General features: G+C 37.1%; 1 protein-coding gene across 2 annotated transcripts in view; it reads right to left on the bottom strand.

Annotated features, from left to right (window-relative positions):
* Positions 1-10,466: 10,466 nt before the first annotated feature.
* Positions 10,467-26,175, bottom strand: part of LOC145664460 (beta-taxilin-like) — a 64,315-nt gene continuing 48,606 nt past the window's right edge. For both annotated transcript variants that reach the window (XM_081731167.1, XM_081731162.1), the window contains exon 10: positions 10,467-11,460. In XM_081731167.1, coding sequence (XP_081587293.1) covers positions 11,437-11,460 — 24 coding nt within the window. In that variant the 3' untranslated portion in view covers positions 10,467-11,436. The remainder of the gene's footprint in view (positions 11,461-26,175) is intronic.

Genomic DNA, 26,175 nt, shown 5'->3' with positions numbered 1-26,175 from the left:
ACGATTCAATGCTGTAGCTCCTGACATGAAATTAGAACAAACCATTCAGAGATCAGAAAAGTTTCAAGGGAATTGTCGGTCAAACACCTAAAAGTGACTATGTTGCTCAATGGCAACTAGTTTACCACGAAGTACTTTCTATTTGTAACGTTTTCAAAGAGGTGACTAATTCTAAATTAATAGACCACCGTGAAACTGTTCCTCACCATGAGCTAATGGGAAAGAGAGGAGAACGTTTCAATAGAAATGTTGAGGGCCATGTTCATTTTAAGCAGCGATGAGGAAATCCGTTTGAAATGATTGAGCCTGAGAGGCTGTATAAGTTTGTCACAAAACAACATGTGAATAACGATGTAAAGGCATGTCTATTAGATATCTTTTCACATGGGTCAGAATTATATATACAGCTGAAGCAGGAGACGTTTGTATTGAAAATAAAATCGTTTTTTGACGTAATCAATAAAGCTAACCTTCCACGCTTTAATCGGAACAGTGTAACAGAACCAGCAACCAGAAAAGCTCCACTGGTGATCTCAAATAAAATTCTTTCCCAAGTCAACATAGAGATAGATCTGGCAAAAGAAAGTGGGGAATCTATCAAGAACATTATGTCTCACGGCCTTTTTCCAACAAATGCGTTATTTGATGGAGATGCTGCGACGAAACCAGTAAAAAACACACTCTTTAAAGAATTAGAAAAATATCCTTCATCTGGCGATTTTTATTTCGAAAAGGCCCCTGCACTAAACACTGCTGTTATTGTGGATTATATGTCCCAATTGTGAACGGTCAAGCTGTCATCCATGAAAAATTTTGGAGAGGTTATTCAGAGAGTTCTACAAATATCAAAATCAGTATGTACTCTGCAAGAACTGCATATCATATTTGACAGTTGTCTTGAACTTTCGCTCAAAGAGTGTGAGAAAATGAGGCGAATGTCTACAACTGGATGAATCGAACTTGCATGTATAACAAATTCTACACCTCTGTCTTTGCAACATGATAAATTATGGTCATCTACATGAAACAAGCTTAATCTGGAGATGCTAATGCGGCGAAATATTACTGATGTTTCAGCAAAATCAGAATTTCCAATTATTGCTAGCGGAATGATTGTTAATAAGGAATTGATGCCGGCACAAAAATATTCAAACGGTGCAGGCCATATTGTAGAAGAACTGAAATACAAATTGGAGGAAGCTGACCTTCGTTCATTCCACATGTAGAGTGGGCAGTTCGGAAAGGTTTGAAGTAAGTAATTGTTCTATCGAATAACACAGATGTAATTATTCTGTTACTTCATTTTGTTGCACTTCTTATAAGTCAAGGATTGGAAGAATTATGGATATGTTATTGAACAGGTGTAAAAGAGACGCTTCATCCCTCTTCATATTTTGTACCATAGACTCAACTCAGAGATTTACAATGTTCTCATCAAGGCCCATATTCTTACAGGTGATGGCATTATGAGCAAAATAGGAACTAAGCGGGGAGCTTTAGCCGCTGAACCAGTGAAGTTTCTAAAAGAATTTGCTGAGATTGACGACGACTGTGACTTCAAAGACGTCGATAAGTATCTTATGCGAGTGTGGAAAACAAAGTGTGATGTTCGCACTTTTGATGAACTTTCCTACAATGAGTTCAAGAGATCAGTCCCACTAAGTGACCTTCCGCCAACGTCATCGTCCGTGCATGGACACATAAAAGAGCATTTTATTTACTCAGAAGATGTGTAAATGTTTTGAATCGTTCGTATGTTAAAAAAGACCTCTGTGAGTTTCGATGGGAAAACGTTGATGGTGTTCTTAAACCTATTAAATTTTTAAAGCCTCTACTCAGTGAACATGTAACTGCGAAACCTGCGCTACGAAAAGATGCTCCTGCCGATACGCTCTTCTGAAAAGTTCGTCATGCTGGAAATGTAATGCAAGTGACTGTAAAAACACGTAATTGCAAATGGACATAATTAAATCGAGCTTCACGATATACGTCTGTAAAAAGAAATCGTGTTTCACAAAATTTCATTTTTGATTTGCAATTTTGCATCATTATGGAATTAATATAGCTTAAGAAAATTGTCACGTATTTCATACAAATGTAAATCAAACAAATTTATATACATATATTCATTACTTATAATGAGTATTCTTTATAATTTGAATTTGTATACTTGTGTACCCATAGGCAAACTTATGTATTTTATCTACTTGTGTTAATTACTTCTATTCATGATCTTAGACATTCTTTGCTGATCACAATAAAAGGATTGAAACCTATTTATATTTAGTTTATTTCAATACACGTCTGTTCGTTATTTATAGCCTCCATCATAACTTTCCGTTAGACCTACAGTTAATTTAGTTGCTAGCACGCATGCCTTGAGTGTATAGTCCCGGGTTCGATTCCCAGGGGTACAGTTGAACTAAAAAGTGGTTTGGACTCGCCTATAATCAATAGGTCCACGTCTCCTTTAACCACTATGGCATAACTCAAACAAACCAAAAACAAATAATATCCTTTATTATAATTTCCTATATAATATTCGCTATTTTGTAAAATGACTAAAAGGTTGCTCTGATAGGTTATTTTCTATGTTTATTAGGATATTTGACCTTCATAATGTACGTTTTGACACAAGAATGTTGAATATAGATCTCATTATTCACGAAATATTAAGTCATCATTAAAATATATTCCCCATTCTTAAAAATGACGTCCAGAAAATGGCGATTTTTTAAAAGATAGAATGATATGTTTTTTTAAATTACATGCTTAGTTTGTTAGATATCGACATGATATTTCTTGGAGATATTAGTGGTGTACCAAAGTTTATTTTAAGATGAGTTGCATCTATCTGGTGGCAGTGTTTCCAGCCATGAGAAATTTTAATTCCCCGATTTAAGTGAAAATTTTGAAAAAATCCCATTTTTCCCTCTATAATTTCCCTCTTATTAGCTAATTTGAAACAAATATACCAACATCTGAAAACCTTGTCTTTGGCCAACACAACGCACCATAGAAAGTTTCGATAGGATAATTAGGGAAGCTGCAGCACCTGCATAACTTCGTGAACGGAAACATCAAAAAGCGCACCGTATCGAAAGGGTTAAAATGACGTTCAGAACCTAATCGGCCCGGATTAGAAATGTCTACCCAAGCTAAATTAATTCAATAATGATCCCAGAACACAAATCAAAAATCAAATTCTCTGGACCTCGATTTTTTTACGGGGGTATACTATGGGTCCAGGACTATGTGGTGCTTGTGCTATTTTTATGCTCAGAATCAGAAGATAACACTTTTTGATACCTCGAGCCAGGAGACGGAACAACTCACGTCACCAACAGTGTTTGTGAATATGTCGTAGAGTCCCAAGCGATCCAAACATTTTTGGTTGAATGAGATATTTTTGTAAAGGAACATTGCTTGGAATAAGGTGTCTTCAAGCCTTCGGAGTTGAGACAATGCAACGTATGAAACGGTATTCCGAGGGATATCTTTCTCACCACTGGTGGCTCCAGGGGGGCTTACGATGGCACGACTTTCCTCCAGTTGTTTCACGGATGCCAGGGCAACACAAAAGAACATTGCCCATTTCTCATTATTTGTATTTTATTTATTATCATTAAATAAAATTCTTATTATTATTAAAAACTTGTTTAACATAATGCTAAAAGAGACATCCCGGAGCATTTTTTTTTTTTTTTTTTTTTTACAAACTTATCAATGGTTCAACGAAAAGACGTGAAATTTAAAAAAAAAATGAAAGTAAATGTGATCAAAAATAGGTTACGGTGACTGAAAAATTTAGTTTACTTTTGCACTTCCTTTGCTTCTGCAATAAATTTGAGAGTCAACAGCATAAATATCTTCCTTCCCTGACTGCTATAACTCCAATGGATTGGGCCCAGTACTTTTGCTAAACATATACCACATTGACTTGATCCCTAGTCTTCCGTTGCAAGCGCTGCTATCGGCTGACGGAATTCAATTCGCTTTCTCTCGCTTAGCAACAACTGAACCCTTATTAGCTCAATGCGTGGGTGTGAGCTTTAGTTCGCATTTTTGCCACTGCTCAAAACATTTTGGCTGCACAATAGTATCGCAAACGCCTGTACAGATGCAACCCAACTTTGCATCTAACAATTCCACCAGGAGATGACGGTTGGTAAGCCCGTGGAGCGCTCAAACAGGCTTTTGCTGTGGAGTCAAAGTACGAAAAAATTTCTCCATTTTAATATATATCTATTGTTTGGAGCGTGTTGTCCAATGACTGCCATATATCAATGATATACGAGGCCTGTCTAAAAAGTATCCGACCTTAATTTTTTCCACGCAAAGTAGTGATTCTCAGGCGGCGCCACCGTGCACGGTGGAAGGAGGAACCTTAATGCGCATGCTTGAATTTTTTCACCGCGTTCGCGTGTGCCAGTCGTGAGCTGGTGGTCGCGAAGTGAGGTGCTGTTGGAAGTGTTCGTCGGATTTAGTGTTTCTCGCAAGATGACTGAACGAATTGAGCAAAGATACTGCATCAAATTCTGTCAAAGGCTGGGTGATTCTCAAAGCCAAACAATTCGTAAGATTCAGCAGGTGCTTGGAGAAGATGCGATGGGTGTAACACAAATTAAACAATGGTTCAACCGATTCAAAGATGGCCGCACATCAGTCGAGAGTGAGCAGCGTAGCGGCAGGCCCCAAACTGCTCGGAATGCAGCTATTGTTGAGCGGGTGCGAAATTTGGTGATGGCAGATCGCCGTTTGACAGTGCGGGAGATTGCAGAAGATGTTGGAGTGAGTAAAGATTCTGCACATGCAATTTTGCGTGACGATTTGAACATGAAACGAGTGGCTGCTAAATTTGTACCCAAGTTGTTGTCTCAGGAACAAAAAGACACCCGTTTTGACGTTGCACAGGACCTTCTGGACACCACCAACACTGATCCTGGGTATCTGAATTCCGTGATAACTGGAGATGAGTCATGGGTGTACGGGTACGACCCAGAAACAAAACAACAATCGTCTCAATGGAAGCATCCCGATTCTCCAAGGCCGAAGAAAGCGCGGCAGGTGCGAAGCAAAATCAAGGTGTTGCTGACTGTTTTCTTCGATGCCCGTGGAATTGTGCATCACGAGTACGCACCGGAAGGACAAACAGTGACAAAGGAGTACTATCAAGATGTTCTCAGGCGACTCCGTGACGCAGTCCGGCGCAAAAGACCAGACATGTGGACAGCGAAGAACTGGCACGTCCATCATGACAACGCCCCAGCACATTCATCCCAATTGATCCACACGTTCTTAGCCAAACATGGAATTACAACCGTTCGCCAACCTCCCTACTCTCCAGACCTGGCTCCTTGTGACTTCTGGTTGTTTCCAAAATTGAAGACGCCTTTGAAGGGATCCCGTGTTTTGAGAGTAGAGAAGACATAATGCGGAACACGACGACGGAGCTGAACAACATTCCAAAAGAAGACTTCCAGCGGTGTTTCCAGCAGTGGAAGGATCGGTGGGCTAAGTGTGTGGAAGCACAAGGGGCCTACTTTGAAGGGGATTAGGGTCCCAAATCTGTCAGGTATTCGCAACTATTTTTCTGGCCAAAGGTCGGATACTTTTTAGACAGCCCTCGTAATTCGTTGTGTGTATATTATTTCACTACATACTGCATGTATGAAGAAAGAAAAATAAAAACACTGATCATACAGAACTTAGAAAATGGTAGAAATTAACTGAAAATTCTATTCTGGAACAATTGAAAGAAATACATTGTAGAAAACACTTCAGCCATATATTCTATCAATAGTTGTTTAGACAAATAAGGACAAAATTTATATCTATCTTCCAATAGACCATCCTTTCATTTTCCTTTATCCCATTGTCTAAAAATTTCCCACCTTAAAAGAGAGCGTAGCTAGCTATAAAAAAAACTTTTCCCGATTCTGGGAATTTGCCTTAAGAAATCGTTAATGCAACAGTTACGAGAATCATCTAGCACAGCGTAGCTGGTTGCCAATAAGATTCCACCCAGCTACTATCCAAGTGGGTAGCTTCTACCTACTTACCATATTTTGTTAGCTGTTTTGTGTTTTTGTGTTAGCTGTGCTCTGAACCATGGCTACTGGACCACTCGGCTACTCTAACATCTCCTTGAGGCCTTCCATTTCGCCTGCATCTGCTGACAAGTGAAGGAAGAGATCCAAACGCAACACACGTTCTGACGATCATGTTCACCAAAATCAACCTAAGTCACCTTAACCAAAACGCCATCACACTTTCAGTGAATCATTCACTGCTTCAGATTCATCCACTCGTATGGACGCCGAGATTTCTATGATCACTTCTGCTAAGCCAACTGTCCATTAATTTCTGCTAACTATCTATGATGAACAATATCTCGATCTCAAAAAATTGTATTTTTACATCACAAACTACTTACCACGGGCGAGTATCACTCAATTATCTACACGTAGAAAGGCATCATAATTAAAACAACCAATGATAATTTGCATCAATCACTAACAAGACTTATTCGTATGAAATCTTTGACAATAACACTTCTATTTCTAAATTCAACGCTTAATAAATATTCTACTTGTAGCAAACATGCACTTGCAGTGACAAGTGCAAGGCTAAACCTACTGCGGATACATTCAAGCTAGAATTATCAGTGCCATTGAAACCGCCAGTTACTCAAACAGCATCTGCTTCTCTTGGCATATACCAACCGGTCAACAATTACACAATTCTTGTCGTTTCTTGCTGTTACATTATAAAGCATTAAACCGTTATTGCACTACCATACCCTCTGCCAAGTCCCGCGCACAAGGTACAGTCAATATAGGAATGGCTACGAATGCAACTCCACATCAGATTGGCCCTTCAAGGAGCCTGGTTCTGAACACGCTCGATTACAAACTGTGCTCAGTGCTTCAACCAATGGCCTACACGAAGACACCTTAATGTGGATTCTTTGGTCAATATAACCCACCAAATTCCATGGACGAGAAGCTCACTAGATTCCGGGCTTGTATTAAGGTTCAAAATGGAAATTTTGAAAACTGATTGGTGTTCTTCATGCTCCACACTTACATGTATCTTGCAAAAAGATATCAATATATCAACATAGTGTCTGTTTTCACTTTCAAACATCTGACAGTATTTACGAAATAATTAAATATATATACTAAACAATTGTATATTGAATTATGCGCAGAGATATCTGACTTCCATGCCTTCCTGTGCGCGGAACATGATGAAAGATAAGGTGAATGTGAAACAGTGTGTGCCAGTTTTGTCTGTTGTCCATGTCTGACTTCTAAAGAAAGCGGTAAAAGAATAAGTTAAAACGACATATTCATGTTAAAAATGGTTCCATATATTTGGCAGTTCAAGAAATATCGTTGCAAAGTTTCTAGTCGCTTTTTCCAAAAACGCACCGATAAAAAGTACGAGGTCCTATCCAAAATGTTCGGGACTGGTGCTGCCATCTGGAAAGTAGTAGTAGTAGAGCTTTGCACCGATAGGTGGCAATACTAGCATATCTGATGAGTGAGAGTGCACAGTTACATGTAGTTGGGTTGATGTGTTGAGTTTCCACAGTGCTTTTCATGATAGTTTATGTGAGGCGATTTTACGATGGATCCGAAACAGCGCGTAACAAAATTGTAAATACGCCACTGATGATGTGTCATGCCCCCTCTTGAAAAAAAATCCTGCGGGCGCCCATGGCTGCTTCAGTTAATTCAACCGATGATGTGAAGGAAAGACAGGGAATTAATTGCTTTTGTATTCTCGTAAGTTGACTGACTAAACCAGGGTATTCTATGCTCTAAATTAATTAGTCACATGTAATTAACTTAGTCAGATTCTGAATATACTTCTGATAACCATGCATCAAACCCTTAGTATAGAGCTAATCATATGTTAAAACAACTCTGCATAAATCCCATACAATTTAAACTCGATCGTTAACGTTTCCTGTCGGGAAATAGATGATTCACAGAAGATAGGAACACTTCGTGTTGTAATTAATTGTAATAAAGAAATGTCTAAATCTGAATGGAAGGAGCAATTCTCGAAGTTTTATGGCGTAGCTGCTAATTCACACATACGTCTCCGTAGCAGGAAAAACAACACACCAACGCAATTGGAGAAAAGCGTTTTAAATATGAAATTCTACCAGACAAGTTCTGTGACTGTAATGGAAAGATCGTTTCATAGTTAATATGAAGAGGAAAACGTGTACGTGCCAGATCTAACACAAGATGTGGCGGAGCTGCTAAAACATTTATCGCATTAATACTATCGATGGAAACGCCTCACTCGTGTGTGGAAGGAACTTAATTATCGTATCGATGTTTACTGTGCAGCACGATATACCTATTTTGAATGCATGTGATCAAAGAATGAAACATTGAGAATTTTCCTTTCTACTACAGTGTAGTAGTATTGCTCATAACACTCGGCGAGCTTCGATAATAGTTTTACGTATAAAGAGAAAGAGAGACATTCAAGAAGTCACGCAACCTGTGACACAAACATTTAATCTACTTTTTTCTTCTGTTGTTCCAACTGACAGGTGGAACAAAAGAAGATAATTGAGGAGGCGATATCATGTATACTCATGTCCAAAATTATTGTCGCATATCTATAACTGCATTCTTGTAAGAATATATTTTGATAATGATTTTGCAGGGTACTTTTAATACTGATAAGCATAATCGGAAAATGTATATTTGTAGTAAATTTCACAGGAAAAGAATTATAAATAGGAAAATTATAATGAGTATAACAAAATGTTGCTAAATGGACAAGAAAATTTTATTTTCGTTTTATTGTTCTTATTTCCTGCTCTTTTGACATGAAATTTGCCACATACATGTCTTTGCCGATTATACACATACTGACATTGTAAGAAATACTGGGCAAATTCGTTATCAAATTATATTCCTTGAAGAACATATTTATAGACATGCGACAATAATTTTGGACATGAGTGTACATATTAGACGTAAGAATGTTCATTCTGGAAGAATGATTAGGGTTAGGAATTAAGATTTTTGGGATTTTGGCATCTATGACTATGTTAACCCATCACGTATGAAGAATAACATCTCTCGGCGATCACACTACTCGGGGAATCGGAGAGGAACAAAAGAATGGAGAATAAAGGAAGCGCCCTCAGACAATTATTTCCGGAACCATCCCGGTATTTGGACCCGGTATCCCGGTAGCAACTACACTGCGCGGGGCCACTTCTGGGAGAATGAGACCACCAAGCTTTTTCTTATGGGATATCTGAAGTCAGCACCTTCCACAGCTTATCCGTACACTTCGGAGAACTGCAGACCAACATTCAACGAACTGTGGACAACACTGCATGTGCAACTCTCCAGGACAACTTCAGGAACATGATCACACAGCCTGATCAGATTCTCAAACTGAAAAACCGGGACAGTTTTTATGATAATTTTAGATTTTAATTTTAGCAGGTTATTTGTGTTTCCTAAACATTGCTATAGAAATGGTAAAATATGTTTGGAAATAGGCTATTTAAAGGTTAATATTTAGGAATACAGGAATTTAATTATTGTACCATGCAAATGAATTAAAGTACAGCATTTAGCACTCTTTACATTGCCAATTTAATGCAAATGCAAATGACAAAAGAAAGGAATTTAATTAACTTAGAATGTACGTATATTTCTCAAAAGAATGAAGTTTCTGTAAGAGCTTCTATGAGTTAATTATAAAATTCTGAGCAGGAGTGATTTTCCACCATGAGCATTGCTTTTAATGTTTTTACGTTAAAGCGACTTTTTCTGCAGTCCAATATATACTCATTAGACTAAACATACGCTCTTAAATAAGCATTTCCTCCGGGAACACACACACAACAAATTCCAAGTTTCTCAAGCAAAACGACCATTAAAAAAAGGAACCTTTGGGTGTCCCGAAAAATGTTCTCGGGACACCGGGACAGTTAGTGAAAAACCGGGTATCCCAGTAAATCCGGAACGTCTGCTCAGTCTGGATTAGACGGATGAACGTGCGTGAAACAGTAAATGGTGACCATTTTCAACATCTTTTGTAGTACCTCCATGAGTTGCGTGATTGTTTGAACGTTGCAGTTCTGGAAACTACAGGGTGTGTTCTATTACAGGTTCAATTTACTGTTTGATGAATAAGAGAAATGTCTGACCAATTTGAAGATGAGAAAGAAAAACGTGGTTAGAATTTAAAAGAATCCACTGAGGGTGTTTTTTCTTAAAAAAGAAAAAAAGCTATGAACGACACTTCTATATGTTTTCCTATTACAACTCATTACAGAAATGTAGCGTTGTGAAAGGGTAAAACTTTACTTTTTAGAATTAAGTCATACTATTAAAACAAATCAATAATGTTTTAAGGTATTTATTATTATTATTATTATTATTATTTTAATGAGTCAGGAATACTGACAAGAATTATTGTAGCGTAACCTATTTACTTTCGAAGCTTGTCATTAGTACACAAAAATTTACAGCACTAACCTTATTTCGTTCGTATGTACACAACCATTTCGCTCGTTTTACAAAATGTTGATCATAATACAAGTTTACCTTTTCTCTTTCAATGTTTATACACATCGAGTAGTTTTATCTGTTTATTTAGAATACTGATTTGAAAAAATACATTGTAACATCACTGGCGGCTATTGTTGGTAGCGGGAGTACAACAGCGCTTGTAACCATTAAAAAATAATTTACTACCTATTCTACTACTAAAATGTTAGGACATATTTTTGTAGGCGACATGACGTCTTTCCCCAACGCCGAAAGCCGCCCCTAATTCACTTTCGGAAAATAAATACAACCACACTTTTTACCTAGGTACAGAATTTTAATCAGAAAAGCTGAAGCTGATTAGAATTCTAGTTCCACAGAACTATATATTATGTTTACACTATTGTTCTTATTAATTATTATAGAATCTATCTAATCTATTGCTTTCATAACAATGTGTATGTGCGCATATATTTAAGGCCAACATAATCACTTATTATTCCTTTCTTAAGTACATAATGAAAATAAATAGTAAATAAAAAACAATAAAAATTACAAACATGTATTCCATTATTGGTAAAAATTACAAACGAACCTGTGAGCACATACACACAAGACAAAAGGGAGGATGAAAATATATAAACCTTCGATTAGCTTTTTTGCTACTTAAGCCATTGTTCATTACGTTGCATCATATTATACGATAGGCCAGTTGCTCTCATAATGTGAGAAAAAGTAGAGAAAGTTCATATTATATATTATGCACATGCACTATGATAGAGAAACTTCAATGGATGCTCAGTAGAAAGATTTTTTTTTCAACCTTAGTCACAAGTAAAATCGACATTATTTCTTACATTAGGACTTCAATTGTACTTGATCACGTAGGTGTCTAAGATGCGGTTGCGTCTGAAACCTGCAAAAGTATAAAACAATTCATTTTCTTCTTTAATATATATATATATATATATATATATATATATATATATATATATATATATATATATATATACAGGGTGATTATAATTAAAGTAATACTTTCAAAATGCTGTTAAGAAAGAACCACTGGTCAGAATGACTTCAAATTTGAACTGAATTTACTCGAAGAAGGGGGGGGGGGAACAGAAGAACAAACAAGTTCCAAAGTGTATTCATAGATGGCGCTGTAAGCGGCATAACTAAAGTGGATTCAGCTACAAGTGACATTTTGAATCGAAATACGACGGCCTTGGCATGAGTTCCACATTAAACCAACTGTTCTGTTCAACGTGCATGATTGTTTCGGTTTGTGACGGAAAAAAATGAAAAGATGACGTCCTTGCCGTGGTGAATGGGCTTTTCACTAACAGTGCTACAACTGTTGAATAACTTGGTCATTTTTTTCCGTCACAAAACCGGATGGTGGAAAGTGAAAATGATTTTTTATTATTATTTAACGTCCCACACCCTTGCCCTTTTAGTCTAGGCTCTGTCCATAAGAGCTGTAGAAAAATTGGGGATGACAGCAGATCTCTTCAGAACCTGTTAGATGGTGATTAAACAATAAAAAAAATCGAAGGTAACACTTCCGCAACTGGGGCCTTCATTGCGAAATTCGATATTCAAGATGGCGCCCGCGCGCCAAGTACCAAATTATATTTAAACTGGGATATCTTCTCACAGAAACAAGCTAGAAACTTCGTTTTTGTATCAAATTAAAGAGAATGAATAGTATAAGTAAGAAACCTGGGTATATTGTTTACATGTTGCCGCAATCTTTTAAAATAGCGGTCATTTGGGCCAAAAATAAGTTTTTTCCGCTTCTTTCTCTTCGTTTCATGACAAATAGCTATGAAGCTATTACAAACATGAAAACGCAACCCAAAAGAATTAAAAGAGCATAATCTTAGCTTTCTATCGTTACTAATATCTTTAGTACATCTTAAAAAATGACGGAGCTAATTAAGTTTAAGTGGCGCAGGGTGTAGCGTTTTTGGACTGCTTAACAAATTACGGGAAAAACACTCACTCCGCGCAAAACTTTCGAAGTTATTACTTTTCAACAAATTAAAATAGTCCATTTATTTTATCGGCAAATTAAAGGTAATAGGCTACTGTGTGTCGCGGGAAATGAAACAATAAACGTTATTGCATTTATCAAGTATTATTATTTACATGTTTGTTCATATAGTATGTAGCTCATGTAATTATTATTCTGTTTTATTTTACAGACTCTGATGTGGCCAGTGGAATAATAAAAATTCATAGTTGGCACTAATCTCCTAAAAATGACTACATAAAACCTGTTTGGCATCTCCTTATCCCGAGAGTCCCCTTCATCTGTATCCATGTTATACGTAAATGCCTGCATCATTTGCCAGAATTGTGATAAATCTTCCGGTAAGACAACATCGTCTTTCCGAGGGAGAGAAGCTATTATAGCTGCGGCTCAAATTCGCAAGGATGATGTTCTGAAAAGACTTAAGGATCTTCAACCAGGTACAAAATTTGTGTATCATTGTAATAACGCATGTTACATGTTATATACAAACAAGAATGTGTTGTTACGAAAGAAAAGGAAAAGACAAAGTAGTGAAACTGCAGAACAGGATCAAAGTTCAATACAATCTCAATCTGAGCCAATACCAAGGAAAATGAGAGTAGATATTCCAGCCCGACAATCACCATCTTCAAACAAGAAAGCAATAAATATTTTATGTGTATTATGTGGGAAAGAGAAGCACAACGGAAATAAACAAAAGTATAGAATGTGTGAATCAAATCGTGCAATTACATTTTTATCAGCAACCATGTTCTTTAAAGATGACGTGTTTACTAGAACTTGTGACTTGGAGGATGAATTTTCTGTTTTCGGTGCAGATCTATATTATCATAAGACCTGTCTTGAGTACTATCTTCTAAAGTTCAATAAATGTTCTCAGAAATCAGATGGCGTAACTACCGAGTCTAAGAAAACTAATAAAATGAAGTGTTTAATAAAGTGGCACCAATAATCAAGAAACTATTGGATAAAGGTTGTGGATTGACATTGTCGGAAATTCGAGACTTTATTAATGGAAACAGTGAACTGACTTTTAATAACAACGAAGTTAAACTTTATATCTTAAGAGTTTTCGGAGAAAAAGCCAGGTTTTCGAAGCCTTCGGAAAGAAATAAACCGATTCTAGTTTTCAGCTCATTACTTAGTGCCGAAGAAGTAGCTGACAAACTGAGATCGATCAATATACTTAAGAGTGCAGCGAAAGAAGTACGAACGGCTCTCCTTCACACATATTTTGGTATTGAAGGAGAATTTGGGGACAGTCAGCAACTTCATAAGTTCTGGTCAACAACTAGAATTTCTCAACCTGTTTTGGATTTTCTAGCAGAAGTGCTACAAGTGGACAAGCTGAACATCATATCTGCGGATTCAAGCCAAGATCTACATATCACTGATGATAACACTGAAAATGATCTTGAAGAATTTCCAGACCAACACAATCTAAATTTGCAGAATGTATTGAAGTCAATCTTCCAGATTTTATTCTATAATGTACATCGTGGCAGGAAAGCAACCCCCATGCATTTGATGGTGGCACATTCAATTCATGAGAAACGCAAAAGCAGGCAACTGATCTCAACTATGAACAAATTAGGTGTGTCAGTTGGCTATAAAGAAATCATGCAAGCACGAAGCAACCTTGCACAATATATACTTAAGACCTGTTCCTCCACCTTGTCTCTTCCAAGCCACTTTCAGGGTGATAGTTTCACGATAGGAGCTATGGACAATTTTGACCATGAAGAAGCTACTCTGTCAGGAATGCATGGGAGCCACGATACAGTCATGGTGCTTTTCCAGGAGGTGCCAACAAAAGTGCCATCGAAACCGAAATTGTCGGAAGTCGGTATTAGCAAGACTTCCAGTCATTTTCGGTCCTTGCTTCCATCTCAGGAATTGAAGAAATACCAAAGGAAGGTACAACCTATATCCATTCAAAACACACTGACAATTTCACCTGAATTGTATGATTTAGACATCAATAATCTGCGTCAGAAGGAGTTAACTCTAGACATAATGCACGCTGCGTACGAGCTAGAAACTAAAGAATCCGCTCTAACGTGGGGTGCTGTGAATGCCATGATAACGGATTCAAATGTTCCCAAGAAACAAGTTGGCTTTCTTCCAGTACTGCCGTATCCAGTAACGGAATATGATAGTGTATACACAGCAATGAAAAACTTTCAGAGCCTACTTGTACACTTAAACCAGCCTTCAATGCCCGTAGTATGTGACGAAGGGGTGTATCACATTGCTGCCGAAATTCAACTTACGAGCAATGAATTTCCAAACATTGTCCTCATGCTAGGATCATTCCACATGACAAAAGTCCTTCTGGCCTGCATAGGAAAGTATATTTGTGGTAGTGGTTTGGAGTCCCTTTTCATAGAAAATTCTGTTTTTGGGCCCAAAGAGACGGAGAGTATTCTTAAGGGAACTAACTATGTTAGGGCAGTGAGAGGCATGTTTATGATTGCAGATGTTGTGTTTATGCTAAAGTGGAAGGCATTCTTGGAAGAAGGTGAATGTTATACATCTGTCATCCAGCAGTTCGTTGACACTATGACTATTACGAAAGAAAGGCAAGCTGAACGTGCTTCCTATCAGTTCATGGAGTTGGTCAGTAATTCAGAAGAAATATCGAAAGCTTTGCAGAACTTTTCAGAGAAACTCTGCTCAATTTCAGAGCAGTGCCGCTACCTTGAACAGTTTCTACATCTAGTATTTCTGCTGAGAAGCCTTATAAGAGCTGACCGAGAAGGAGATTGGCCGCTGCATCTATATACTGTACAGCAGTTGCTTCCGGTATTCATGGCATTCAATCGAATTAATTACCTGCGGTGGGCGTCCCTCTACCTTGAGCAAATGAAGAATTTGGAGACTCAACATCCAGAAATAAATGCTCAGTTCATGAATGGTCACTTCGTAGTCAGAAGAATGAACAATGTATTTAGCGCAGTTGGAGCTGATATGGCACTTGAGCAGACTATAAATAGATCTAAGAAATCATCGGGAGGAATTGTGGGTCAGACGCGCAGAAAGAACTATATTACAGAGTGGGAACTGTCATACCACAAAGTTCTTTCAATACGTCAAACCTTCAGTCAGATTCTTGGTATATCACAAACAGACTATGACTTGCAAATTCATCATGAGTTCCTTGGCAATGTAGGTGATGAAGTTCGTAGCTGTATTGACAGGATGGTAGAATTTATGGAGCGCAGAGAAAATCCGTACAAGGTACATAGTCCTGTGAAGTTGCACCATTTCATGTCAAATGAAGTCGTACTAGATTCTGATGCGGAAGAAATCCTGAATTGCCTGACACGTGGCCATGAAGCTTGTGTGGCATTCCGAAATGAGCGTTTTTTGTACAAAACAACTCCGTTGTCGAAGACCATTCACAGACGAAAACTTCCATAATTTCGTCAAGAAAATAAAGTAGTGTCATCTTCCACTTCTTCCAAGATGTCACCTGTCAAATCGCTGGCTTCTGCGCAGAGACTGGTAAACATCGCTAAGGAGAGAGGGCTACTGTTAGATGATATATTGCGATATGACCTGTGCCACTCCACCACATTGCTGGACAATTTGGGTGCAACCACCAAGCCAAACAAATCGGAACTAATGTCTACTTTGTAGAAGTTGTTGGAACCGTCTGAGTACAACTTTGAAGACCATTCACCAATAAATACAGCAATTATTGTTGATGTCATGAACCAACTTTGTAAAACTCGAGTGAAAGGTTTACAAACATTTGCTGATCTGTTTGATGTATTCTTCAGGAGCTGTAGCAGTGTTTGCACATGCACCCGTGAGGATTTTGTGTTTGATAGTTATCTAACTACCTCAGTGAAAAATGTGGAAAGACAGAGAAGGGTAACCGCCTCACCTATGCTAGTAACAAATCTGTCACCTACCACATCCCTACCGGTACAAATGGACAGATTTCGGGCTTCCTCGGAAAACAAAATTGAAATTCAAGATGTCTTAAAAGACTACCTCTGCACAAAAGAAAAGTCTATTCCCTTTGAAATGTATATGAGTGGTTTATTACTTGAAAATGGTGAAACTCCTGCTATATCTGTCACTTCCTCTTCAAATGTTCCAAAATTGCACGAAGAGTTAAAAAGGCCAATAGAAGAAGCAGATTTAAGAATAATTCTTCACATCGAGCATTGTGTCAGGAAAAATATTCAACGTTTTGTAGTGATTTCCAATGACATAGATGTTCTTGTATATCTGCTACATTATTTCTCAACCTTTGAAATCCAAGGATTAGCAGAACTATGGATGAGAAAATCTTCACCAGAAATTATTCCTATCCATATACTTTCTAAAAAAAGCGGGTCCTCTTAGTAAAGTCATTATTGCCACCCATTATCTTACAGGCTCATGTCACAAGTAAAATAGGTACAAAATCAGCAGCTATTAAAGCAGATCCTGTTAAATTGCTTCAAAACTTCGGAAAACAAAAGTCTGAAGAGCCGAAAGACTTTGAGAATGCAGAAAAGTACCTTGTTCAAGTTATCAAATGCGGGAGTTCTTCGAAATCATTTGACGAACTTCGAAAAGAACAGATTACGCACTCAAAAACGGCAAATTTGTTAACTATTCCGCCCACAAGCTCTTCTCTTAGAAGTCACTTGCAAAGGTCATTCTTCATGGTACACACTTGTTTAACTGTGCTTGAAGGAAGTGCCCCTCTCAATCCTTTGGAATATGGCTGGCAGCTTGACGAAGACAACTCACTAGTTCCTAGTGCAACACTCAACTGTTTGCCAGAACATGTTATAAGTGTATGTGGAAGTAAAAGTTGCGGAACAAGAAGGTGTAAGTGTCGAAAACGTGATGTAGATTGTGTTTCCTACTGCAAATGTACTGGTTCGTGTGTGGATATGTCCTTAAGTTCATAGCAAAAGAATGTGATGTAAACACATTGAGAACGTAGAACAATGGACCGTAGTATTCCATATTAAAATACGTAGAAAAAATACCAGGGAAGTGATTGATAATATTACACAAAAGTATAATTCTCCTGATGTTTTCCATAGGTGATTAACTACAAAACACATTTTAGCATTATTTGCAATATATTTCATTATTGTTACTTTTAGTTGTATAGAAATGTTCACATATTTTTACTAGTTTGAGAATTTATTTTTTGTCTGTAATTTTATTTAGCATTCCAAAAAACAATTTAAGCCTATAAGAATAATTACATTAAGATTCATTTCTAGAAAATTATCTAAAATAATTACATTAAGATTCATTTCTAGAAAATTATCTCTTCTTATTTTAATAACTTTACGGTGTTGAGTGTGAGTAGTTTTATTTTATCCTGTAATGTCTTAATTTACAAGAAATATACAAATATTGCTCTCAAGCACTAGCTAAAATATTTGGAAAATTTAAATATTATTTTGAGTATTTATGTTGTGTCAGTAATTTTACATTATATTCTGAAAAGAAATATGTAAATATTCTCTAAAACATACCTAAATTCATACGTTTGTAAACATTTTGAAACTAAAAAAACTTTACGTTAAATATTAGTAGCTCTCACAACAACATATCATGCTATCATCAAACCAAAGTAAATTTTCATGAGATCAGAGTCAGCAAAATAGTATAACAATTACATAGCTACATACTATATAAACAAACATGTAAATAATAATAATTGATAAATGCAATAATATTATTATTTCACTTCCCACGACACAGTAACTTATTACTTTTAATTTACTTGTAAAATAAATGGACTATTTTAATTTGTTGAAAAGTAATAGCTTCGAAAGTTTTGGCCGTAGTGAATGTTTTTCCCGTAATTTGATAAGCAGTCCAAAAACGCTACACCCTGCGCCACTTAAACTTAATTAGCTCCGTCATTTTTTAAGATGTACTAAAGATATTAGTAACGATAGAAAGCTAAGATTATGCTCTTTTAATTATTTTGGGTTGCGTTTTCATGTTTGTAATAGCTTCATAGCTATTTGTCATGAAACGAACTTAAACTTAATTAGCTCCGTCATTTTTTAAGAAGTGGGAAAAATTGATTTTTGTCCCAAATGACCGCTATTTTAAAATATTGCGGCAACATGTAAACAATATACCCAGGTTTCTTACTTATACTATCAGTGGCGTATTTACGATTTTCTTTCGGGGGGGGGGGCTTTGCTAACTTTCGGGGAGGGCTTTGCCTGAAAATGTGAAAATTCTGCAAGATATTTCATATACTTTACTATACTAAGTAAGATTTCGGGGGGGCTTAAGCCCGGAAGCCCCCCCCCCTAAATACGCCACTGTATACTATCCATTTTCTTTAATTTGATACAAGAACGAAGTTTCTATCTTGTTTCTGTGAGAAGATATCCCAGTTTAAATATAATTTGGTACTTGGCGCGCGGGCGCCATCTTGAATATCGAATTTCGCAATGAAGGCCCCGGTTGCGGAAGTGTTACCTTCGATTTTTTTTATTGTTTAATCACCATCTAACAGGTTCTGAAGAGATCTGCTGTCATCCCCAATTTTTCTACAGCTCTTATGGACAGAGCCTGGATTATTTAGGATAAAGGAGACGGATGATTAATCGAATGAAATATTTTTCGTGCTCTCCCATCTGTAATCAAACCCTCACGTGCACCAAAGGCACATGTGCTAGCCATTAGATCAGCGGGTAGGGTGGTGGGATAGTAGATTTATTTATTTATACATATTTCTGGGCATGACAGGCATATATAAACCCTGCCCACCATGTATGAGGGATCACGTCTCTCGACGAGCACACTATCCAGGGAAGGGGAGAAGGAACGAAGCCCCCTTACAGCTGCATGTTGGGTACCATTCTGCCATTTGACTGATGTGAATGAAAAAAAAAAAAAAAAAAAAAACAGGAAACAGGAAACACCTCACTCTACTATCCATTTCATAAAGATAGGCCCCTGACTTCGAGGTGCTGCTGTGATGTCCAGTCAAAACTTATACTGCATTGTCGTACCTCGTTGGAATTGTTGGAATGTTGTCTTTTCAATACTTAAGACATACAAATTTTCTTTGTACTGTATAATGAGAAAAAAATAGAAATTAATGAAAAAGTGCGTATTTTTTCGTATTTTTTTGGTAAATCAATGTTTGTAGGACTATATCTGGGAAAGGAGTTAACATGAAATAATTTCCTGTGCAAGATATGTAGATGCATATATTACCTGCAAGTTCTGAAAATTTCATTACTCAACACGTAGTAATTTTCTTGTTATTCAGCAAAAAGTGAGACATCATTATCTCTGAATTGCGGCGGTGTATTAACAATCTGAAAAAACTTTTAGAAAGATCTTAAAGTAGCTTTTTCAACCAAACTGTTTTGACTTGTTTTAAAAGATAAACAATCACAAATATGACATTATGATTTTGTCTACTGTGCGCCCTTCGCTATCGCAGTTTATACGGAGTGCTACGTTGCCACATTTTCCTGACGCGTATACACTCTCAGCCGGACGGGTATTTAAACTTGTTACGCACTGTCCGTCACTTTTTAGAGATATTTTAAAAATGTAATGTCTCCACAGCTTTTAAACCAATTTCTTAGAAATTAACAGGATATACAGTAAATGTACCAAGAGTTCAAAATTAGAAAAGCGAACTCTTATCTTGTTTGGATTTGCATGTGATGGTCCTCGAAAATTTGTTGATTTTTGTCAGTTCTTCACTTATTGCACGCAGTACAAAATACACTTGCACAGAAACAAAAACACGCACAAAGTTTATTATATGATACAACCTTAGTTGATATGTAATATTGAGTTTACAATTCACAGAAAATCTGTTTTCAGATCTAAGAGCTCCAAGCTACATTAGAATCTGCCTTTGAATAGGAATGACGCGTTTTTTTTTTTTCCGGCGCAGCCTCAGGTTTACTTGAAACAGAGTTACTATCTTGTTCACTCCCGGATACGCCACTGAGCACAGAATAATCAATGTCCTTACTATTAATTACTAACTCATAACCGTCTGAGTCAGAGTCATTCATCAGTTCTGTAATTTCATTATCGCTAAACATTTTCCTCTTCTTTTTGTAATACCGCCGCTCGTGAAGGAATATCCACTTTTTTTTTTTTTTTTTTTTTTTTTTTTTTTAAATCAAAAAGCACAAGATATACTCACGAAAATATAAATGCCCGTTCGTCCGTCTCATTGCAATGAACCCATGTGATATGAATGCGTGTGTAAGTTTTTGACGCCTACGAACCCAAGGGAAGTATTGAAGACTTAATCAGTGCGACGTGATTAGACGCAAATACAGCCCTCGTCACCTACTCATTGCATTGTTTTCTTTCGTTGAAAGAAAACAAAGGACCCATTCTGTGTTACTGTACATTCGGCAAGGGAATTGATCGCAGAACTTGGGTGAACACGTGATTGCCAAGGCACATTTCTTTTTAACCTTTAACATGTTCGTAAGCTAGGTAGAAATGGAGCAATTGTTTATAAATATTAGGGAAGATAGCAGGAGCAGCGATGAGTCAACAAAGTCATGACGAAAGTGAATGAAGTAAATAGATTAAGAGATGAGTTTTTGGATGTGTTACTTCAACGTTTTATTTCGATTACATTGAGATGTGTACACTCATGTCCAAAATTATTGTCGCATATCTATAACTGTCTTCTTGTAAGAATATAATTTGATAATGATTTTGCAGGGTACTTTTCATACTGATACTATATGTAGAGTCGGGAAATGTATATTTGTGGTAAATTTCATAGGAAAAGAATACGAAAATTAGCATGAGTAAAACAAAATGTTGCTAAATGGATAAGAAAATTTTAGTTTCGTTTTATTGTTCTTATTTACTGCTCTTTTGACATGAAATTTTCCACATAGCCTACATGTCTTTGCCGATTATACACATACTAACATTATAAGAAATACCAGGCGAATTCGTTATCAAATTATATTCCTACAATAACATATTTATAGACATGCGACAATAATTTTAGACATGAGTGTACATGCATTAATGTTTTTATGATGTTGTGAAAGGTTATAATAAATACTTTTTCCTATTACATTCTTATGAAGTAGGCTTCGCGCTACAAGCTTCCTGAACGCGACAACACTGCACGACAGCGTTGCCGCACTTCCATTTACTGTATGCTGTTTCTTCATATAAGCGCGGGGAATTTAAAGATTGGGTTGCAACATGGCTCACCGCTTAACGCAGAGAACATGTTGAAGTAAACATATTTTTTTAAAAAATAAATACTCTACCAACTAAACCCTTTTTTGTTAATAGTTCCAAATATTTGGAATACTAGACTTCCAAATTTTCGAACAGTATTTTGTACGTTTCTCTACCTACCATGGTAAAGGAGATCAGAGCTTTGCACATTTGTTTTAATTACACAAAAAATATCAAGTGATGAAAATTGAACTTTTCACAACTTACAGTTAATGGATGCATCTACATATTGTACACAGGAAATTATTTCACGTGATCTCTTTTCTGAGATATAGCTCTATAAACATTGATCTACCAAAAAAGTACGAAAAAATACGCACTTTTTCATTAATTTTTATTTTTTTCTCACTACATAGTACAAAGAAAATTTTTATGTCTTAAGTATTAAAAATACAACATTCCAGCAATTCCAACGAGGTACGACAATGCAATATAAGTTTTGACTGGACGTCACGGCAGCACCGCGAAGTCAGGGGCCTATCTTTATGAAATGGATAGTAGATGACTGACCTGAAAAAGTCGTTTGAGTTGAGTTGATTTTAGTTTAGCGTCCCTTTCAGCAGCGAGGCTATATGAGACGTGGACCTACTGATTAACGTGGAATCCGAACCACATGAGCTCCCGCCGGGAATCGAACCCGGGTCTCCCACGCCAAAGGCGCGTACGCTAACCGCTTAGCCACGGAGGAGCTCCTGAAAAAGTCGTTACACCTTTTCGACAGTCTCCCCACTGGGAATCGAACCTGGGACAGCTCGCACTAAAGGCGAGAGTTTTAGCGACTATGCTACGCAGGGCCACCGTAGGATGGTGGAGTTGTGGTGATAGAGGTCTGGCGATCACTTCTACACTCACTGTTCGAAAATTGGTACAATCGGCTTTCATTTACAAATAGCGTTCCAAAGTGCTGCACATGGCAGTAACCCAACTGTGTGTCCGTGTCATTTGTGATTTCGTAAGCAAAGGTTTGTTTTCGGCAACGTGTCGGCACATTCCCTCATTACACAATTACCGCTAGATGGTTCAAGTTAATCTGCAAACCTTGACTCCAATGTTATTAGCATATTTGGAAGATAGGTCCTTGCATTCTGTACGCACCACTAGTTTATAACAGATATGCATTGTCTGTTCGCTTTGGAGACAAATACATCTTGGTTGAGAAGTGCATAAATTCCGTGAAATTAACTCCAAGAAATTAAGAGTCCACAGAGGTCGAGAAGTTCGTAGTTTGTCAACACTGAATGTTAGTTTCTAGGCTCCACCAGGAAATCTCATTCCAGGAATCCTTTAATAACAAAAAGGAACAAGTTTTCCCAAAGTTGTTAGTACCAATTTTACAACTTTTGCACCACAAAAGTGCAATATGTTTACATAAAAAGATATTACATTTTCATGTGAGTGACTTAATCTGTAAACAGAGACCGAAGCAAGAGTGGTTGATGCAATACAGTAAAAAGACTAAGCGACGCAATTTTACGGTAAGTTCTCAGCAATTATTATATGTCAAATAGTGTGTCATACATTTAATAGACCAGAGTTTCCCAACCAGTGTGCCGCGGCACACTGGTGTGCCGTGAATGGGCCACTGGTGTGCCGCGAAAAATCGAAACAAAATTATTAATTTTATAGCAATCAAATTGTAAAACCTAGGGGAAAATGTATATTTGTATTTCACATTACTATGAACCTCTACTGGTGAATCTACAATTTTAAGTTTCATACCGGGTTACTGTTCTGTACATTTCTAATGTTGAAAAAATGGTTATCATTGTTATAACCATTATTGCTTCTTTATTGTTGCAGACTAATTCGTAACTTGAAAATTTAAAATATCATTCAATCCTTTCGACAAATTACCTAGTCTGTGTTTTAAAAGTAAGAGAGATTTGTTTGTCCGTTCGATATTTAGTGATCTTCGTTCTTAGTAAAAGGTTGGACACAGTTTTCAAAAGAAAGCGCATTTTTAAAACCTGAGTAGAATTTTTCATTGCAATTGTTTTCTATTTTTAAATTAGAATGAAAAATAAGCATAATGATTTACCACGGGGAAAAAAGAGTGATAGAGCTTTATTTTCTGTGAGATCAATAATCACAGAAAAAAATACCACTGTGTTTTATATTTACAAATAATAATATCTATAAGTGTGCCGCGAGAATCCAAGTAACACCCGTAGTGTGCCGCAAGTTGGAAAAGGTTGGGAAACTCTGTAATAGGCTCTTGCTTCAAGACTAAAGCTATTTCGGAGACTACTGTATTTCAGTATAGTTCTGTCTGAGAACGGAAAAAATGAAATTTTTGACTTTTACGTCCCACGGTTATGCCAGCTAGGCTAAAGGAGACAGTGAAAGATAAGAAATGAATGAAATGATGGAATGAAGAAAGTGGGAGGAAACGGGAGAACTCCGAGAAAACCCAAGCACACGGTGTTTGTCCACCACAACGTTCACTTGGCGGAAGCAGGGTTTGAACCCAGGACCCCATGCACCAGAGATGAACGCTCTACCACCGAGCCACCGCGGCCCTGTCTGAGAACACAATAAACATAGATATACTTACTGCAACACATCCATATATGCAGAAACAATAGTAGTAAATTACCAGAAGCTTGAGAACACACGATAGATAAAGAAGAGAAATGGGATGTTTTGAATGTCCAAATGCTACATTCTATGTACTGGAAACGAATCATAAATTCAGGTGAATTATGAAAGAACTGCGGTAATGAAGCTAAGAACTAGGGTAATGAAGCAAGAAGCAGAAGAACGCTTACAGATTCCCCAATTATCCGACAGAAGCTCAAATAGCTTAGCATCAAAACAACGACAATTCATACCAACTGATCAACATATAGTACTATACAGTAATTGTCGCAAGTAACTTACATTTTACTTTATTACATTTTATTTCCTGTTGAAACAGTAAATGGTAGCCAACTTGATTTTCGAGTATCCTATCTCACTATAGACAATGTAAGAACTATTTTATGTTCCGAAACCCATTTGGATTAATCCAAAAGTGGCTCAAGGACAGGCATTGAATTCAACTCGCTTCCTTTCCACCTACATATATACGTATATCTACCCCCGAAAGGACTGTTCGATCTACATTATAAAATAACCAATTGCCTGAAACCTTCTAGTTTTACGTCCCACGTTTATGACTTTTAGGCTAAAGAATATGGATGATTAATGAAAAGTGAGTAATTATGAAAGAATTGGGGAATGAGAACGTGACAGAAACGAGACAACTCCGAGAAAGCGCAAGGACACGATTCTGTCTGCCCCAAATTCCCTCCGGATTCTTCGCATCAAATTGAGTATTCTACCACGAAGCCAACATGCCTCCTATAAATAATTTTAAGTAGTATGTTTGTACTTTCATATTATTAAAGTACATGGGTAGCCCCAGAAGTACCCAACCTGACGTATGGCGACTGAGAAACATTACTATGGTCGAAAGTACCAACCTTATGAAGCTTAAATTTCAAGTATGATAACGCTGTGTTGTTTACAGGGTGTCTACTAAAATTTCAAAATGAAATTTCGTGACTTTTTCTTTACCAAATCACAAAATTTCCTAACATTTTCAAGAGCGAATTTGGGTGCGAATTAGGTCGAATTTTCATTCATGCGATAGAAACGTACTTTGTTTGCGGTTTGGTAACGTCTAAAGCCGACCAGAGACATATTTGGTGCTGAATTTTGACGTTTCATAGAACAAAATTTTCCAATCTGTACTTACATTTGTAGTTAAAAAAAAAAAAAAAAAAAAAAAAATCGTGACCCAAAAGCTAAATTCCGTGACTTCCATGACCGTTTTCTGATTTCGTGACTTTTTCGTAACATTCGTGACTTTCGTGACCGATAGACACCCTGGTTTAGTGTTTTTTTGGCAGCCATCGATAGTGAACGCTTTCAGTGGTTTTGTAAACATGGAAAAAATGGGTCATTATTATATGACACAATACTTACATTTGAAAAGTCTCAGTTCAACCAATATGAAAGCCGAGCCAGATTCTACTCTGGGCGAGTCTGCTCCTTCGTTTACAACAGTAAAATATTGGCTGTCAGAATTTAAGCAAGGCCGAACATCGCAGGTGTCAATCAAATGAGGTTACCAAACCAAATATGGTGAAGAAAATCCACAAAATGGTATTTGGATGAGCGTTGACCCAAAGTGCACGAGCTAGCAGACATAGTAATCATGTCAAAAAGTGCTGTACATCGCATATTGATTAAAAATTTGAACATGAGAAAGCTGCGCGCGAGATGGATGCACCGTTTGCTTACAATGGAACAAACTCAGCGTCATAAGAATGTTTCAATCGAATGTTTGGCGACATTTCACAGCAA

This window comes from Thermobia domestica, chromosome 1 (genome assembly GCF_964235325.1).
Source record: "Thermobia domestica chromosome 1, izTheDome1.hap1.1, whole genome shotgun sequence".
Classification (NCBI taxonomy): domain Eukaryota; kingdom Metazoa; phylum Arthropoda; class Insecta; order Zygentoma; family Lepismatidae; genus Thermobia; species Thermobia domestica.
The sequence above is the reverse complement of the archived record's forward strand: the minus strand, read 5'-3'. Positions and strand labels throughout refer to the sequence as shown.